General features: G+C 37.9%; 1 protein-coding gene across 3 annotated transcripts in view; it reads left to right on the forward strand.

Annotated features, from left to right (window-relative positions):
* Positions 1 to 6544: 6544 nt before the first annotated feature.
* The window catches only part of LRRC9 (leucine rich repeat containing 9), a 104605-nt gene continuing 91670 nt past the window's right edge, over positions 6545 to 19479 (forward strand). For all 3 annotated transcript variants that reach the window (XM_072963151.1, XM_072963152.1, XM_031679105.2), the window contains exons 1-6: positions 6545 to 7026; positions 13305 to 13385; positions 13648 to 13866; positions 14795 to 14935; positions 15734 to 15797; positions 16095 to 16165. In XM_072963151.1, the coding sequence (XP_072819252.1) occupies positions 13338 to 13385; positions 13648 to 13866; positions 14795 to 14935; positions 15734 to 15797; positions 16095 to 16165 (543 nt within the window). In that variant the 5' untranslated portion in view covers positions 6545 to 7026; positions 13305 to 13337. The remainder of the gene's footprint in view (positions 7027 to 13304; positions 13386 to 13647; positions 13867 to 14794; positions 14936 to 15733; positions 15798 to 16094; positions 16166 to 19479) is intronic.

Consider the following 19479-nt stretch of genomic DNA (forward strand, 5'->3'; position numbering starts at 1 on the left):
AAGGCTCTCAGGAAGAATCCTTCTTTGCCTCTTCCTTGATTCTGGTCTTTGCCAGCAATCCTTGGCATTCCTTAGCTTGCAACTCCATCACTCTAATCTCTGCTTCTGTCTTCACATGATCTTCTTCTCTATGTGTCTGTGTCTTTACATGGCACTCTTATAAGGACACCAGTCATTGGATTTAGGGGCTCCTCTAATTCAGTATGGCCTCATATTAATTAATTACATCTGTAAAGATCCTGAATCCAAATAAGATCATATTGTGAGTGTCCACACGTACTTGAATTTTGGAGAGAAACTATATTCCAGAGAAAGAAGCTGGACATTTAGAGTAAACCATCATTATCAATTTGAGTTTTATGAACTTCAATCTTCATATAGTATTAGTTTGCTTAAAGTGGAGGAAACTTGAAATTTCCTGTGAGTTTGTAGACAAAAAAATTATTCACTAACTTCTTGCTTTCCCAAAGAAAATGAAGAAGGGATGGGATGCCATGGGCATCCTAGAGGTCTAATACACCAAACTGATAAAAACATGAGATTGTTTATAGCAGCACTTAGCACAGAACTTGGTATTCATACATTCCACAAAGCTGTCTTGAGTACTCGCTGTGTGACAGCCACTAAACTGTCAACACAATGGGAAATGAGAGAGATGTGATTCTGCCTTCACAGAACTCAAAGTCTAGTGGTGGGAACAGACACTAAATTTTGCAAAGATATGGGTGTAATGGTAAATATAAATCCAAAAGGGAAAAAAAATTTTTCCCCTGGTGTAAAAAGGTAAAGAGACTCTTCTGTTGGGAGACACATGGCAGGCTGGTGATGCAGGTTGGTAAAAACAATTTACCAAAAACCAAGAGAAGTTTAAGAACAAAAAAAAAGATTTTAATAGGTACGCTGCTATAGGCAACAGCCGGCCACACAGACAAGGGGTGCCTCTGTGAGCCCCAAGTGTGGACATGCAGGGGGTTTTATTGAGGAAGGGACTATGAACACAAAAGGATAGGGGAACAGAGTTTTGATTGGCTATGAGCGAGGTTAAGGGGCTTTGGTATACGGGAGGATAGTGGAGTTTATGACTCCGATAGGAGGAAACATGGGCTGAGACAAGTTAGCCTGAGCTACGATGAAGTTAGTCATTTCCCAAGGCCCTTAGTTTTGCTACGGCAAACACCCGTCAGGAGTTCCATCTAAAGAGGAGCAGGAGGACGCCTAAGGGCTAGAAGTCTGGGGGTATCTCAGGGCCTCAGCAGGCACCAGTTAGCACTGCGTCTCTTTTTCTCCTTTTCTTTCAGAGCATTTCTTTAGAATACTTATAATTACAAATCTTCCGTTGTCCCTTTTAAAATCTAAGCCACTTGCCAGCTTTATTACCCAGGAATGTCTTTCTCAAGGACCTGGGAGCCATCTTTTTGAAATGGAATCATCAAGGAAGATAGAGTCAAAGAAAACCAGGGCTGGGCAGAAGTTAAAATGGTGAAGACAAATTTTATTCAGGAACTACTGCAATAGAAGAAGAGAGAACTGAGTATAGAGCTCTATTCTGAATACAATAAGGACAAGTGGGGACTTAACAGCCAAGCAGCAGGATGAGAGGGGGGTCAGTGGATAAAAACTGCTCAGAAGAAACATCAAGGATAAGGGGGTTTCTGGACAAGTAGACTTGATAGGATTGTGGAGGAAGGAGGGCCAGAATGGTATGATACTGAGGGTGGGCGAGGAGGAGTTGTTTAGGTAATCAAGGTTGAGAGATTTTCCACTAGGATGAACCAGAAGGATTCTTGCTAAAACTGGTCTTATAGGGCCAAGAACAGAGCTCAAGGGTGAGGCCTAGTCAAAAAGGACTCAGGGAAGCTTAACTAAAGTTTGATTGAAGAGCTCATATTTCTCAGTAGCACCCCTATCTCCCAGTTTCTGTGGGAGGGTAAGAGTTAACTTTGGTGGATGCTTTGCTCCAAAACTACCTTCTGCCATAAAGATACGAGTTTATTTTCCCTTTGGATAAAGCCAATGGCTGATACAGATGGTCATCCCAACTGCCAGTTGATAAAATGCTTATTTACTAATAAAATTGTTTTCTTTTCCTTCTACCTGTGTGCAGAGGTTTTCTGGGTTGCTGGGAGATTTTGGTTCTAATTATATTTCCCCAACAAGGAGAATGAGAATTCTCAAGCACTGTTGGTGGGAGGAAAATCTGGGTCAGCCATTCTGGAAATTTACCAGGTGGTATTTAGTGAAATATGTAAGTGTGTTTGCCTTTTGCCCAATAATTCTATTCCTGGCATATATCCCAGAGAAACTGTCCTTAAGAAAACAATTATAAGGCTGTTCAATACAGTGTTGTTCATTGTAGTCAACCTAGGTGCCCATCACTAGGGGAACAAATAAAAGATAAAACATGGAAGGTTTATTATGAAATACTGTGCAGAATACAGAAATAATGAACTACATGAACACACAGAAATAAAGATCAATCCTAAAATAGCACTGAATGAAAAAGAATTAGAATACAATTTATAGCACAGTAACCTTTATATAAATAAAAAATTCAGACACACAAAATAGTACTACCTATTTTTCAAAGACAAATGCACAACTCAAGTTTTATTAGAAACATCAGATTTGTGCCTATTGTTGAGATGGGGGTGGGATTGATATAAAATAAAACAAGGGCCCTGTACAAACAATGTTGATAATGTGCCTGAGGAATACAATTAACTTTCTGAGCCTGAGGCATAAATAAAAGACACAAAAGGAAGGAGGTAAAGGAAAGAATTCTCCCACACAAAGAACTGGTCAGCTGTCTGGTGAATTAAGACTACTATCCCTGCTTAAATTCACTGACCTTCAATTTACTACCTTAAGAACTAAATACAAATAGAACAGGGATGGTAAAACGAAGAGGTTATGTTATCTGAGACAGAGTAAGAGCCTTCTTACAATTCCATTCTGGCTGTCTTTTAAGAAAAGCTTGTGCATTAATTACATGTCAACAAGTCATTGACAAAGATTATTTAAGTTTTTTAGGTACACTTATTAGAAATAGCATTCTGTTGGTCTAATTAAAACTTTATTTCAGGACAACTCCTAACTTTTAATTGAATAACATATATTCATTCCCAGACATTAGTAATAAGAGGTCCCTGCTGATGACTTTCTAAGTGTCACATAATTACCTCTTCTACCGCCTTCATATTTTTACGATATATCAAATTCAAACATGTGACAGCGAGTTTTCACAGATAATCAAATAAAATCACTAACTGGAAAGTACTCATTTGCACAAGAATCAAATGTCAAAAAGAATACAAAAATTAAATTGGCATTTGAAATCTCCAGACTTTTGGTTCTCTGGGGAATTAAACCTGAAGGCATTACAAAGCCAGATTATAACTAGATGTCTCCACCATTCTCTATCAATAAGAATAGGGTTTGAGGGGAAATAAATTTAATCACCAACAAAAGGTTTTAATTAACAAATTATCGTACAACTCAAGATTTCTTATTTAGATCTATAAAGTCAGCTCTGTTTTGTTTAAATGATGCTTCTTTAATTCAGGTGGTGTCATAGTAAGTTTGCCATAATTAGTGGTAATATATCTTTCTGTAACCAAGTAGGACCCTAAGAGGCCTTCCCAGAACACACCCCTCCCCCATATCCTCTGCTGTAGCTCCTAAGTACCTAGATAACAGTATCTGATGTGCGCTTCCTGAGTTGTTTTATAGATGCCAAAACCACCACAAATGTAATAATTAATTACTTGATCATGAACCCCAAGACATACTGGTGCTTAAGGATTGATAATGTTAACCACCTTGTTACTGCAGCATCAGCCTATTGTGCACAAGCTGATCACATACCCTGTGACCCCCACCTCTCCCTCACCTGGCCTTAAAAAATGCTTTGTTGAAACCCTTTGCGGGGTTCAGGGTTTTTTTTTTTTTGGAGTATGAGCCACCCGTTCTCCCTACTTAGCCCTGCCATAAAGCTTTCTCTGCTCCAAACTCCAACGTTTTGATTTGTTTGGCCTCCCTGTGTGTGGAGCACACAAACTTGCATTTGTAACATTCCCAATTGTATTCAGATTCAAGATACCTTTACCCATAAATAAGTAGATTTAAATGTATATGTTTATATACTGTTGGGGGACACTTGGCAGTGGGCTGGTGATGCAGGTTGGTAAAAAGAATTTTACTAAAGGCAAGGAAAAGTTTAAGAACAAAGGAAAGCTTAATAGGTTCGCTGCTACAGGCAATGGTGGGCCACACAGATGAGAGGTCCCTGTGTGCCCTCTGGCATGAAAAACAAAGGAAAACTTTTAGTTAAGCTGCTATGGGCAACAATGAGCCACAAAGGCAAGAAGTGCCTGCGTGTCCACCGAGTGTGAATGTGCAGGGTCTTTTATTGAGGAAGGGGCTGTGAACACAAAGGGATAGGGGAACAGACTTCTGATTGGCTATAGGTGAGGTAAGAAGCTTCGGTATATGGGAGGATAGTGGATTTATGACTCCAGTAAAATAGAGACATGGGCTGGCATAAGCAAGGTAGTGGAATTTATGATTCCGTTAAGGAGGAGACATGGGCTGAGACAAATCAGCCTGAGCTACGGTGAGGCTAGTCATTTTCCAGAGCTGTTAATTCTGCTAAGGCAAACACCCATCAGGAGTTCATCTTCCAAAAAGGAGCAGGCAGATGCCTGAGGGCTGGAAGTTTGGAGGCTGCAGGGCCTCGCAGGCACCAGTCTGCACTGCACATGCCTTTGTCTAGGAGTATGAAAAGAGACATGAATGAAATAAGGTCTCATTCACTTAGAATGTTTATTTACTTTGCTTGACTTTTAGTGGCTTTAATTTCTATTGTTTCTTGTATAGACACATAAAACCATATCACAAAGAAGCTTTAAAATGAGAAAAGGAGATTAACAAGAATGGTCACTGATTCTGTATTTTTCCTTTGGTTTTAACTATAATCAGCTTCTGCTCCAAATAACACCTGGAATATGCTAACAACAGGCAATTCTTCCTTTAAGAATGACTCAGGACAAAGGTTTTAGTTTAGTAACTCACCAATGGTTATCAGTCAAGAGCTATACAAGAACTCTGACTCAGTTACTGACCAAGGCCTTGAGCTTTACCTAGAAATAACATTCTTAAAATGATTTGTTTATATAATACAAAGAAAACTATGTATTAGCTCTCACCCAGTCTTACTGACTAGGAAAGTCAACAGATTTCTAACAATATCAAAGTAGATCTTTTATCCAAAAGAGCTGCATCCTCCAAAATGAGGAGCTTAATGTAGATAATTCACCTAATTAATTTCTGATCCATTTTCTTAATCTAAAAGTTTTGATTTCTAAACTATCATTATCTGGTGTAAGATGAAAATTTACCCAGACAGGTCATCTTGTTCAACTAGATTATCAGAGAAAATAATAACAAAAGTACAAATATGAACCAGATTTCTCTGGTATTATTTTTAAAACCCTAAACCATAAATATTTTAATTAATTTTTAATTAATTAATGACAGAAACTGAAATCTTTGTGAAATAAAAATTGTAGAGGGAAAATTATATTTTTCTGTATATTTATGTATGTTTACAAACAGTCGGTATTACTGAAAAACTATTTGAAATGAAAATATATTTAAAAATCTTCAGCTGTATTTTTCCTGAGAAAACAGTTTTAAACTATAGACTACTGAATGAGGCGGCCATCTAGTGACAGAAAAGGACACTACAGACCCTGTTTTGCACGAAGTGAATATCATACATGTTCTATGCAAATCAACTGAAAACTCAAAAACTGTAGTAGCTCTGTCCAACATAAACATGATAGAAGTCACACATGTAATTTAAAATTTTCTAATCTCCGCTTTTACAAAGTAAAGGGAAACAATCGTTTTTATAGTACATTTTTATTTAACCCATTATATCAAAAACATCATTTCAACATGTAATCAATACAAAAATAGTTTATTTTTTCCATACAAGGTCTTCAAAATACGATGTGTATTTCATAGCACATCTCATTATGACTAACTACATTTCAAGGGTTCAATCACCACACGTGGCTGTGTCTAGTGTCTTCCATGTTGGACAGCGCAGATCCAAAGAAGTGACAGCTACAGTTACTTTGATTAGCCTAAGTTCATTCATTTCTCAGCCCCTCTGCCCACTTTTTAAAAAGTTTCTCCCTTTCCCTCTTTAAATGCTACTTTACTTTGTAAAGTTTGTTGGTTTTTTTTTTCCCCCTCCTGTACATTTTGGAATACTTAAACGGTTCTCAAAGCTCTGTCCGTGATCAACACGAAGACCTTTGGAGGGTCCATGCCTCCTCTAGAGGGCACCAGGGCGTTACGTTTGCCTGTGCGGTCCTTCCATTTGGCTCGCTTGGCGCTGAGGCTCGGGCGGCGGTGAGCTACATGTCTGGAGGGTGGAGGTCGTGGGCCACCAGAGGGAGAGCACTCCGGAGGATAAGGGCTTGCCCTGCGGTCTGGCCGCCTTGTGACATCACAGCGCCGTGCCTTTGGGGTTCAAGACCAGCTAGTCTCCGGGGTTCCAGACCCCGAAGGTCAAAGATTTTCATTGGGAAAGAGCCGGGACTGGAAGAGGCAACGAGTAGGTTCCATCTCGTCCTCTGATCCGGCGAAGACAGGTGAAAAGATGCGCTTAGGGACCGAGAGACTCGCGAGCGTTACGCTCCCCACCATTTCCCAGGAGCACCAGCGAGGTCTTCCGGGTGGACCCCCCCACCTCTGCTGATTGGTCGGAGGTTGCCGCCACGTGATCCAGAAACGGGTCGATCATCCTTTTCCCCGCTCCCTTCACCCCCTCCCCACCCGGAGGTCGTGGGAGGCGGAGAGCGGTTTCCTAGGCAACCGCAGCGCGTAGTGTGTACACACCAAGCCCCGGCATAGAGAGGGTGTTGTGCCTGCTGCTGCAAGACGGGAATTGAGAGGTGGGAGTGGACTCCGCTCTGCCTCGGACTGCCCTGGAATCCACCCTCTCTCTGGGATAAGGTGAGTGTCACCTGGCGGCCTTCGGGCGTACTTGTAGGCAGGCCTGCGAGCCTTTGCTTCCCTCTCCTCCCTTTATGGGAGGAAGACAAGAGAGAAGCACGTTGAGGTCCGAAGACCCCCGTAATTGTGCAGTGGAGATGATGATAAAAATGAGAGGCAGTGACGTGGCTTTATGTGAGGCTGTCAGGGCTACCAGTGCAAAGCTGAGGAGGAGGAGAGGGAGGGTGGCTCACAGCCGCCTGCGCAATCTTTACTGAGACCAAGTGCTCCTTGGAAAACCTTGATACTACTCACCTAGAGCTGGAAGGGCGTTTTTTTTTGGCCCATCAGTAATAATCGATGGATTCTGATCTCTTTATAACCCGAGGGAGGAAGTGATTTAACCATACAAGGCTTCTAGTTTGTGGAGAACAAATTTAATTTTCGCACAATGACATCTTCCCCAGCTCTCATGGCAGACAGAAACATGGTCATTTATATGCTAATTGTTGTTATACTCTGACTAATTGGTCATCTACAGAAAGTATTTCCAGTTATACCATATGGGACCATGTGGCATAACAATTAATTCAAACCATTCAATAAACTTTTACCCAATAACAAGCACATGCCAGGTGCTGTAATGGATTCGTTGTCCCTCCCTTCAGTGAACATGTAACCTGGTAAGGGAGAAAGAACTAGAAGCATCACAATGCAGTGGGACAGGTGCTGTACATAGGGCATATGCAGGCCTTAATTAGAGTCATAAGGAAAAGAATAATTATACTACTACCAGAGAAAGTAAAAGTCTTCACACAGAAGACCTTTGATTTAAGATTTTAAGGGTGTATGGAGTATGACATAAAGTCCAGGGGAAGCTAGGGAGGGGAAACAGCATACGCCAAAGTACAGAAACATCCTATGCCATTCAGAGAACTATAGTTTGGCCAGGGCCAGGGGTGCTTTTGGAAGTTTGTGGTTGATGAGCTTGAGAGGTAGGCCAGAGTTAGAGTCTGGAGACCATGAATACCTTCCATGGGGAGTAGTGAGTGTGGATTTACTTTTCAGGAGATGGCTGTCACAGTACTGTAGAGGATCAATTGGCAGGAAATGGAACTATAGGGGGAGGTATCTGTTAAGTTGAAGTCATGAGAGCCTGAACCAAGGCAGAGGTGACTGGAATGGAGGGGAGGGGAAAAAGTTGATAGACATATAAGAGTTATACACAGAAAGATCAATAAGTGAGTGAAAGTGAGAGAAAGTGTAGAAGAGTGGTTGAGCTTAAGTCCTAAGTTTCTTACTTGGATGATCAAGGATGGTGTCATTTACCAAGAGAAAACATGCATTAGGAGAAGCAGGCTGGCTGGAAGATATAATGAGTTCAGTTTTTAACATACTGACTTTGAAGCACTTCAGATGGAGCTTTCCATGTGGGTAGTTGTATTGTTGCACAGAAAAGAGGAAGATAAAACTAGTAATTCTTCACCAAGAAGGAAACTATTGATCAGAAAAGTAGGTTTGAAATAACAAGTAGAGAGAAGCCAAGGAGAAAAAGTCAAACCAAAGAAGAAAACTTAAAAAAGTCACCAGCATTGTCAAATTCCATGTCAAGGTCAAATTAAGTTGAGAGCTGAAATGTGACCAGTGTCTTTGGCAATTAGATTATTGTTGACCTGAAAAAAGAAGCTGCATTGGCCTAAGGTGTCCCCGCTGAGATTGCAGTGAGTTGAGAATAGAGTAGAGGTATTGAAGTGTTGCTGATGACTGCCTATCTTTGCTAATGTTTACTACTGCTAATATGGTGCTAATGAATTCTGTCTAGAAGTTCTTCTGTAAAGGGATCTAAAATCAGCTATTTATAGAATACAGGAGGATAGGGTAACTTTTTTTTTTTAAGATAGTAGCACCCTAGCATTCATATAATGGAGAGAAAAGAGACCCTAGAGAAGGAAAGATTCGAATAAATGAAAAGGAGAAAAATTTGACAGACCCATGTTCTAACAGACACTGAAGAGGCTTCATTTTGGACAAGAGAAAGAATACTTTTACTATGACAGGAGTCAGGAAGGGAAAAGAAATACAGTTAACCCTTGAGCAACAAGGAGCTAAAACTTATAGTCAGTCCTCCTACCCTTGGTTCTTCTGCATCTTCAGATTCAACCAGCCACAGACCCTGCAGTACTGTAGTATTTACTATTGAAAAATATCCGCATATAAGTGAAACTGTGCAGTTTAAACCCATGTTGTTCAAGGGTCAACTGTATATTTTAAAAGGTAAGGGAATTTAAGGAGTGTATATCTGATGGCATCACTGTTCTCTGTGAAGATGGGGGCAAGATCATCTGCTGAGAAAGAGACAGGGAAGGGGGGAGAGAGAGGAGAGAGAGGGAGAGAGAGAAAGAAAACTTGAAAAGATTGGTGGAAGTTTAGAATAGTCCTGATGCTGTGACTCCCAGACTTGTATCCTGTACTGGTTTCCTGGAGGAACTAGAGAAGACCTGCACTCTCTTAGATGAGAAGGCCCTGAAAAGAGCTTTCCCAAAGTGCACAGGAGTGGGTACAAGCTGGGCATCAGGACTCTCATCTCTTGATGGAATCAGGAGCTTATGCTGGGAGGGTCCACTTATGAGTAGAGAAAGCATACCAAGGCTTGCAAGTACCAGGAAGGTCCATAATTCAGATGCAGTTATGCACAACCTCATAATTCAGGTATAGTTATGCAAATTATAGAATTTAGGAGTTTTAAGTTATACTTTGTTTTGCTAATAAACTCCTGAATTACAAGTTTTTTCCTAACTGAGGGCATTGGTGAAGGGAAGATAAGGTGAAGTGAGAGAAAGGTTAGCATCCCAAATATGCATATTTCTCTATCAAGAAAAAGTAGTCTTCTTGAATAAATGGACAGCTATAGCTTGTTCTTGAGGAAGACTCAATACTGTAAAGATGAAATTCTCCCCAAATTAATCTTTACAATCAAATCTCAGTCAAAATCCCAAATTAATTTAAAAAACCAAATGCAAAATAATTACATCTTATTTAGAAAATAAATGTGAAAGAATACCAGGAAATTTCCAAAAAGGAAAATGAGGTGGGAATTTACAATATAAATCACAGTAAATTAATACAAGATAATACCGTAGGGAAAGATAGAGCTAAAAGAAAGCACAGATTAGAAAATTGAAATTAGTCTCAAGTATATATGGTAATTTAGTGAATGATGAAGGAAGCAGTTAATTTCTTCTGGAATAGATATCTTGGACATAGACTAGAAAACTTGGGATAGCCTTTTGGTGACTTTGAGGGTGCTGAAGTCAGGCTTGGTCCCTTGTGAGATGGTGGGCAGGCTTTCCTTTGATGCTCACAGACATTAAACCAGAATGTAAGGGCTTCTCTTCTCATGAGAAGAGGTGCTACACAGCCCTCCTTTACCTGGGGTGCCATCTGAGTAAACCAAAGGAGGGAAACCTGCTTCTCTGTACAGGCCCCCAATGGAGTACCTAAATTCCTTCAGGTTGTTCTTTACTAAATGCTCCCTTTCCTGGCCACTCCTATGCTGTAATATCTGGGAGTTGTCCAAGAATGGGGTAAAGAGACAGTTGCCAATTGGAAGCAGGGAAGGAATAATCAGTACTACCTTCAGTATAGATCCCTCATCTAACCACTTCCCACCATCCTCACTCCAGCCACCACCCTCTCTCACGTTATTACAACTGCCGCTTGACTGATCTCCTTGCTTCTGCTCCCAACCCCTACAGTTTATTTCAACAGAGTAGGTAGGGCAATCCTTTTCAAAACTTAAGACAGCTCTTGTTACTCTCCCATTCAAAAATCCTCATATGGCTTTCCATCTTATGATGAAATCCAGAATCCTCCTAAGAGCCTACAAGCTAGCACGTGATCCGACCCCACAGTACCTCTCTGACCTCACATCCTATTATTCTCCATTTCCTCCACTGTGCTCCAGCTACATCATTTTCCTTGGTATTCTACAAACATGCCAAGTATACTTTCACACATTTTTTTTTTTGCATTTGCTCTCCCCCCTGCTTGGATGCTTTCCTCTCAGATTCCTCGTAGCTCATACTCCATCATTTCCTGCAGTTCTTTGCCCAGAGGCCACTTTATCAGAGAGGTCTTCTCTTTTCTCCCCTACCGGTCATTCTTTAACTGGGGATGTTAGGCCCTCAATACATAAATGAATGAATGACTGTAATGAACAGAGATTCCAGTGTATTTCGATAATTTTCTGGCTGTATTTTTCTTTGTGATGCTAGCCGGAGGTCCTTCCTCAGCAGAGTGGGCAATGTCCCCAGTTTACAAAGCCTGAGTATAAGTACAGGCTGTGTGCAGTACCCAGATATAAATCTCAAAATCCTTTCACTTGGTCCCTGTGGATGGCCCACAGCCACTTTCTTCCCAATCACTGCTGCTCTGAGGTTGGGAGTTTTTTAAGGAGACTTTTGTAAAACTTCTTCCTCTGGTACGTTGAATTTTGGGCTGGTTTGTACTAGTGATGGGCTTTTCTCTGTCTGATGCCACCTGCTTCATCTTCATTCAAAAGACTTCTCTCAACATCTCTGGCCATCTGCACTCCTTCCCTAGCACAGCCACACATCCCTTTCTTATTTTCCTAGTTCCCTAGTCATTCTAGTGATGTTTGGGGAGAGAAGGTAGATAAATACATGGACTCAAGTCGCCATCTTTTTTCCTTAAAATGTTAATTAATATGTACACCTGCATATGTATATGATTTTGCATAAATGAATAAAAGTGAGCATGTAAGTATTTTTAAAACATTAAGTAAATTTTCATTTAAGTATAACATATTTATAGAAATCACACAAATCTTAGATATCTAATTTTATCTTGCAAGGTGAATGCATTTCTTTAACAAGCAACTAGATCAAAAAATATATCTTCATCAGCACTCCCGAATCCCTCTTTTGCCTCCTCCTAGTCACTTAGCCCTGAAAGGTAATCACTATCCTGACTTTTAATACCATAGATTAGTTTTCGAACTTTATATGAATGGAGTCATGCAGTATGTATTCATTGTCTGTGTGTTTTCCTTTGAACAACCTTGTGTTTGTGAGAATCATCCACATTGTATACAACAATCATTTCTTTCTTATTCCGCTCGTAGGTATAAACCCAAAAGAAATGTGTACTTATGTCCTGCATGATAAAAATAACCAGGGGACCACTGTTTGGCTCCAAACTGGAGACAGTCCAAATGTCTACTAGAGCAGTAGAATGAATAAGTAAATGGTTATATATTCATATTTTACAATACTAAGCATTTTTTAAGTATAGGGTTTGTTTTCCCCATTTTTCCCAGATCCATCCCCATCCAATCTCTCGTGCCTATCATAATCATAAGTTTTCACCTATATCCAAGGTAACTCATGTTAACAACTTAGTATGTATCCTAACATATTTTCTCCTTATATGTACATAGTCATACACACATTCACATATCCATATCTTTATCTATATCTATACACACACATATGCACACACATATCTGTGAGGGAGTTGTTATTCTAAAAAGTGGGATCACAATAAACAAACATACATGATTTCTCCATCTTGCTTTGTCATGTCCTCATATTAAAGCAAGATTCCTGTATTTTTTAAATAGTGTGTGTATGGAATAATATATTGATACATTAAAAATTATGAAAAATCAGGTTAAATTTTATTGAAGTAATTTAAGTATTAAATAGTTCATATCTAAAATGAATAATTTGGCTAATTCATTTTAATAAACATTTATTACCATGCCTGTATGTCTGTAAGCCCTGAGAATTCTTTTCTCTACTAACTACATTCAGAGAACTGTGTTCAGTTTTGGACACCACAGTATAACAGGAAGAATAACCTGGAGCTGGTTCAAGGGATGGAAACAGGGATCTCTAGTGAGAGAATTAAAAGACATGAACTAGGAGCAAGGTAAAGGGGTAGACAAGAGATGATTATATTCTTCAAGTATTAAAAGCTTATAGTGTAGAAGAAAAATTATACTTGTTTTATTTGAACCCAAGAAGTAGAATGACAATGAAGAGGGAGGAGTTATGGAGAGACAGAATTAAATTCAGAAGAAAAATAACTTTCCAACAGAAACCTTCAGAGATGGAATAGTATGTCTGTCTTCAGGTCCAAATATACTTGGTAATGTACTGTTGGAAAATTTTAAGCCATAAGTGAGTGGTTCCACCTAAGTAGCTTTTAGGTCCCTTTCAATGACAAGGCATAATTCTAGTATTTACTTTATTTCAACTTTTCATTTTCCTTAACAGATATATTATTGTAACCTTTATTTTTAATGAAAGATGATTGAATGTGAAAACCTAAACCAAGAAGAAATAGTTAAAGAACTGGTGAGTCAAAGCCAAATTTCTTTCAACTACATTTGTACGAATATTAAATGGAACATTTTTACACTTCTTTCTGGAGCTTTCCTAGATTTTTTTCTACCCATGACCTTTGGAAATAGAGAATAATCTTATATATGGTACAACTTTTCTTCTTGTGAGAGTCAAAAATGGCTTCAGTGCAACTGAGAGTTTGTAATTTCTAATGGCAAAAATAACTTCTGATTACTTTAAATAGATAATAACCCAGTTTCTTTTTTGAAAACAGTGTTTATGCAATGGTTTATCTTATGAGATGGTTGGACAAGAAGGATCAGATACTTCAAAACTGGAAATGTTTTTCTCAGGGTATCCTCGTATAGTTGGATTATCACTATTTCCTAATTTAACAAGTCTCACAATTGTTGCTCAAGACATAAAAGAAATTTCAGGACTAGAAACTTGTTTATGGCTTAAAGAACTCTGGATTGCTGAATGCTGTATAGAGGTAAGTCTAAACATAACTTTACATGAAGTATTTACACTGAGTTCTTTGGCTTTGGAAAAATAATTCATTGAAATATATGCATGAGACATGGATCAAAACAGATGAATTCATACATGATGAACTGCAAAAACACTTTTACCCAGTAAAAGAAAAGCAAAACAGACAAATGGACAAAATATAAAAACAGATTTATACAAAGGATAAAATAGAAATAAGAAACCAAAACATAGACACATTCTACTATTTAGTAATCAAATCAGATCAAATAATACCCAGTATTACTTAGTAGTGAAATTGCTTCACTTTGACAGTATCGGTTATGTGAAAATTATAACATCTGTATTGAAAAGAAATATTGCAAAATGTATCAAGAGCCAAAAAAAGGTACATCCCTTTTGACTCAGAAATCTCTAGTCTAAGATTTTATCCTAGAGAGGTAATTCAATAGCAGAAAACAACTGTATGCAAAAAGTTATTTGTTGCAGTATTACTTATAGTAGTCAAAAATTTGAAATGTAAATATGTTACACATAGGGTTATTTTGAAGAAAATTATTATAAATTTCATGAAATATTTTGTGATTATTTAATATCACAATTTGAAAGATTATGAAAACATTTTAGATGGCCTTATGTTTAAAAAATCTCACAAAATTATACAAGTATTAGTATTATAACCATATAAAAATAAGTATAGAATTGATTAAAATTTAAAGAAAATATGAAAATTGAAAATTTTTGTACTCAGGTGGAGGGATTATATTTTTTTTTCTTTAAAGAATTTTAGTTCATTATACTGGGTCTTGATTTTGCAATCTACTCCGAAAATATGATTTTTAAAATAAAATGTACTTAAAATCCACTTTATTGAAAAAATTAATGGCAGAACATAAGTTAATACTATTTAGTCTCCTCTTTTTTTTTTGCAGAAAATTGGAGGTCTTCAAGAATGCAGAAATTTAGAAAAATTGTATTTATATTACAATAAAATTTCCAAAATAGAAAATTTAGAGAAATTATTCAGATTGGAGGTTCTTTGGCTGAACCATAATACAATTGAAAATATTGAGGTAAGGAAACATTTTGCTAACAGTATTGTAATTCGGTTATATTTCAATTAAAAATAAACAAGAGGTGCAAACTACTATGTATAAAATAAGCTGTAAGGACATATTTTACAGCACAGGGAATATAGCCAATACTTTATTATAACTATAAATGCACAGTAATCTATAAAATTTTTGAATCACTATGTTGTATACCTGAAACTAATATAATATTGTAAATCAACTGTATCTCAATAAAATATTTTTAAAATAATAATTTAAAAATATTAAGGTGAGATAATTTCAATGATTTATATGTAAAGTCAGTTACTCCTGTGGAGTTTGACCACAATGGCTAAGAAATATTCATGACTAGTTTAATTATTGTTAAGAAGAACTAACATGGATGTAGCATATTTTAATGTGTAGAAAACTTTGTAACATCATTTGCTTTTCTCTTCCCACCCAGTCTGAGAGGTAAGGTGTTATTTCTTCCTTGAAGTTTAAAAAAAAAAAAAAAGAGGTTTGGGGAAGTTTTGTATGTACCTTGCCTAAGATTATAAACACACTCTGTGTGATGTACTCTTACTCCTCCTCCTCTTTTCCTCTATGCTCTCCTCTCTGTTCTCTCCTCCTTCAGTAATTCTCTCCAGGTTCCAGAGAAACAAAAACAGCTTCATTGAGGCAACCCCTTACTACTATGCTTGTGAAGTGCACAGCACCCTGTGCTCGGAACACCCAGAAAACTAACCAGATTCCTCATATTATTTATAAATATAGATTTTGATGATTTCTTCTAAATTATATTGTCTAAATTTTTAGGGCTTGCAAACTTTGAAGAATCTACGTGATCTCAACCTTGCTGGAAATCAAATAAACAGCATTGGTATGTACAATTTCATTTGGGATAGGAGATAATGCTACGGTAATTCTTTGCCAGTTTGAAAAGTACAGCCTTAGATTTCTTTAAGACTTTTTGTATGATATCTTTCAAAGCATTTCTAATTATAGTATATAAAATATTATCAATTACTCAGTAGTTACTAACTATACAATGTTACTGTTAGTCTTCTTTATGTGCAAGAAAAGATGGCCGTATACAACTCAGGAATATGACAGGATATGAACAGGAGGTAAAACAAGAAATTTAATTTTTTTCTCATCTTGTTTTTTTAAATTAAAGGTCGATGTCTTGATCCCAATGAACAACTGGAAAGATTAAACCTTTCTGGTAACCAAATATGTTCTTTCAAGGTATGTTTAAGTGGAATAATTCATTTTTATTTACCTACCTGGATCATGAATCATCTTACTACCAAATTGAACTAAACAGTTCCCATTTAAAGAATAATTTAATTGTTTTGGCTACTCAGTACTCCTGGAAATTTTAGAGTCAGCTGACTAGATTGGCTCTAATGATCTGACACTATTAAAACCAATGAGATTTGCAAAATGTTAACCACTATATACAAAAATAGATTTAAAAAATGAGTTTCTTCTGCATAGCACAGGGAACTATATTCCATATCTTTTAATAACTTTTAATGAAAATGAATATATGTATGTACATGCATGACTGGGACATTATCCTGTATACCAGAAATAGACACAATTAACTGACAATACTTCAATTAATTAAACAAACAAGTAACTATTTACTTGGCTTTTAGGACACCACTGTCTCTTAGTTTTTCTCCAATCCTTCTGCTGCACCTCTTTAGTTTTCTGTTTTTTTCACCCTCTCCTAGCATCTAAAACATGGATTGCCCCAAGTTAGTCTGAGATCTCTTCTCATTTCTATCTGCATTCATTCTCTAATCTCATTGTCTTATAACTTTAATTACCTTTTACCCACTATTACTCCTAAAGGTTCTCTGCTTTCCCTAACAAATACCCAGAACCATAGACATCTCCTGTCCTAACTCAGACTTTCCCCTCCACTGAACCTTCACCTCCTATATCCTTCTCCACCCCTCTAAATGGCATATCCGTTCTAATAACTTAAGCCAAAATCCTTAGTCATTTTCAACTCCCCTTATTTATTCATACTCCATATACAATCTGTCATCAAATTCTATTGGTTCTACCTTCAGAATATGTCCAGTCTGACCAGTTTTTGCCACCTGCATCACTACCAGCGGTTCAAGACACCATCGTCTCTTATCTGCATTACTGGGAGGGGGGGTGCGGAAATGCCTCCTAACAGTTCTCCCTGTGTTTACCCTCTTACTACCCTCAGTCTGTTCTCCACATAGCAGCCCACTCCTTTAAAAATATGTCCAAAATCACTTTTCTGTTCAAAACCCTACCTTGGCTTCTCATCTCCTTCAGAGTAAAAGCCAATTCTTACAATGGCCCACCAGACTCTATATAATCTAGTCTCCCTGCTGTCTCTCTGGCCACAGCTCCTACCACCCTTCCCTTTGTTTGCTTCATTCCAGCTCTCTGGTCTCCTCACTGTTCCTTGAATATATCTAGCACACTCACCTTAGGGCCCTTTCTGGAATATTCCTCCTCCATTTATCTTCATCGGTCATCTCATTTCTTTAAGGAATTTATTCAAATTATATGTTCTTAGTGATGCTTTTCTGCCTGACTTAGCTAAAACAGCAACAACCCCTACTACCCTCCCCAACCTGAAGCATTCCCATCACTCTTCCCCTGTTGTATGTTTACTCTTGGCACTTATCCGCAACTCTTACTGGAGTACAAGCTCCATGAGGATAGGAATTTTTTGGCCTGTTTTGTTCTCTGCTATATCCACAATGCTTAAAGCAGTACTTGACTTGTAATAAATCTCAATAAACATTTGTCAAGCACATAAATGAGAGAGGAAAAAGCAAATAAGAAGACTTAATGTTTATGGCATATAATGTGAGTGGAAACATAGACAGTCATAATTTTAAAGGTATCAGACTGAAGGTGCCTATTCAAACACTTGCTCTAGACAATACTGAAGAAAGGTGAGTAAATTTACTATAGAAATAATTTTGAATTGATCAATATTAAAATAGGCATTCTTTTACTCAGAGAGGAATATGACATTAAAAAGCTACAGAATAAGGCAGAATGTTGTTATAAGCACCTTAAAAAGAAATTTAAAGAAAATTTAATTTTATTGGTCAAGTTCAAAAGGAAATATTTGATGTGAATAATGAAGGGTTGACAGAATTTCAACAGGCATTGTAGGGAGGATCTTCTGCAATGCAGTGGGAAGTACGCATTCCAACTTGAGAAGAACAATATGCACAAAGGCATGGAGGTAAGAAATCAAGGGGTTTATCTGAATAAATCAGCAGAAGAGCTCATAGGGAGCTATGAAAGATAAATTCAAAATGTTGTGGGAAGTAATATTTAAGGTAACATGTGAGATATGAGCAGGCATTGCCTAGGGAAAGAAAATCCCACCAAAGGTGTGAAGGACCTAAGTGGTGGAAAGAGCATGGCAAGTTAAAAAACAAAACTAGAAATCCTCTGTCGCTGGAACAGAGTGAGGAAAAGGATCATGAGCTGAGGCTGAAGAGGATAAGTGCCGAGTGCTGGGAGGATAAGGTATCAGCCTTCCTAGAAGCCTTACAGAAGTTTATGTCGTCCTGGCCAGCCATGGCAGCCTTGTGGTGGTCAAGAGCAGAGGCTGCACAGGCAGGAAGACCTGTCACTTCTAGCCCTGCCACAAACCAGAGGCAGCATAATACAATGGTAACGTGAAGTTGAAGTGAAAGTATAATATAAATCTCTTAGATTAATGACTAACACACAGTAAGTACTCAGTAGATATGCTATTTTAACTGTCACTTTAATTATGTTAAACTATTTCAGTCCTCTTATTTTAAAAAATAGGTTTAAAAATAGGACTATTGTGAAGATTCATTGTACAGCATAAAATTACAAAGGCTCTAATAATGATGCTTACTTATCATAAAAACCTTGAACATGGTTTACAGCAGCTTTTACTATTCTCATATAGGAATGTTCCTGAAACATTATTATTCTGAATTTTTATATCTAACCTGTATAGTCATCCTAAAAAGATACTATCCTGGTGGTGATTAAAAAAAAACCCAAAAAACCCTCTATGCCACTTTCTTTCCAACCTAGGTACCACCAACTAACTTTCAGTGAGATGTTGTACTTTCATAGATTCCAACATCACCTGACTTTTGAGTACAGGTGAAGGATTCCTATGTAAGACTTCAAAGTTCACTCCCACCATAGCCTAGACTGATGGTCCAATGTAACACGGTCACCCAGAAATCAAACAGTATCTTTACTCTTCAGAACAGGATTATCTTTCTTGCTCTGCAGAATTGGACCAAATAATTCTCCGCACAACTCTATCCGGAAATCTCCTTTTTAGAGCAACTCTGCTTGAGTTCCATTTCCGCCATGGGCCCAGCCCTCACCTCAGGTCCAGCCAGTGAGCTAAGTTCTCACTTGTCCAGAGAGAGTTTGGACACACATTATCCACCTGACCTTGTCCTACTCTTGACTCTAGCAGCCTGACTTTGCTACTTGCTTCCCCATTCTGTTTATACTTCATCTTCCGAATTAATGCCTCCTGGTTCTTG

The sequence above is a fragment of the Vicugna pacos genome, chromosome 6 (assembly GCF_048564905.1).
Source record: "Vicugna pacos chromosome 6, VicPac4, whole genome shotgun sequence".
NCBI lineage: Eukaryota > Metazoa > Chordata > Mammalia > Artiodactyla > Camelidae > Vicugna > Vicugna pacos.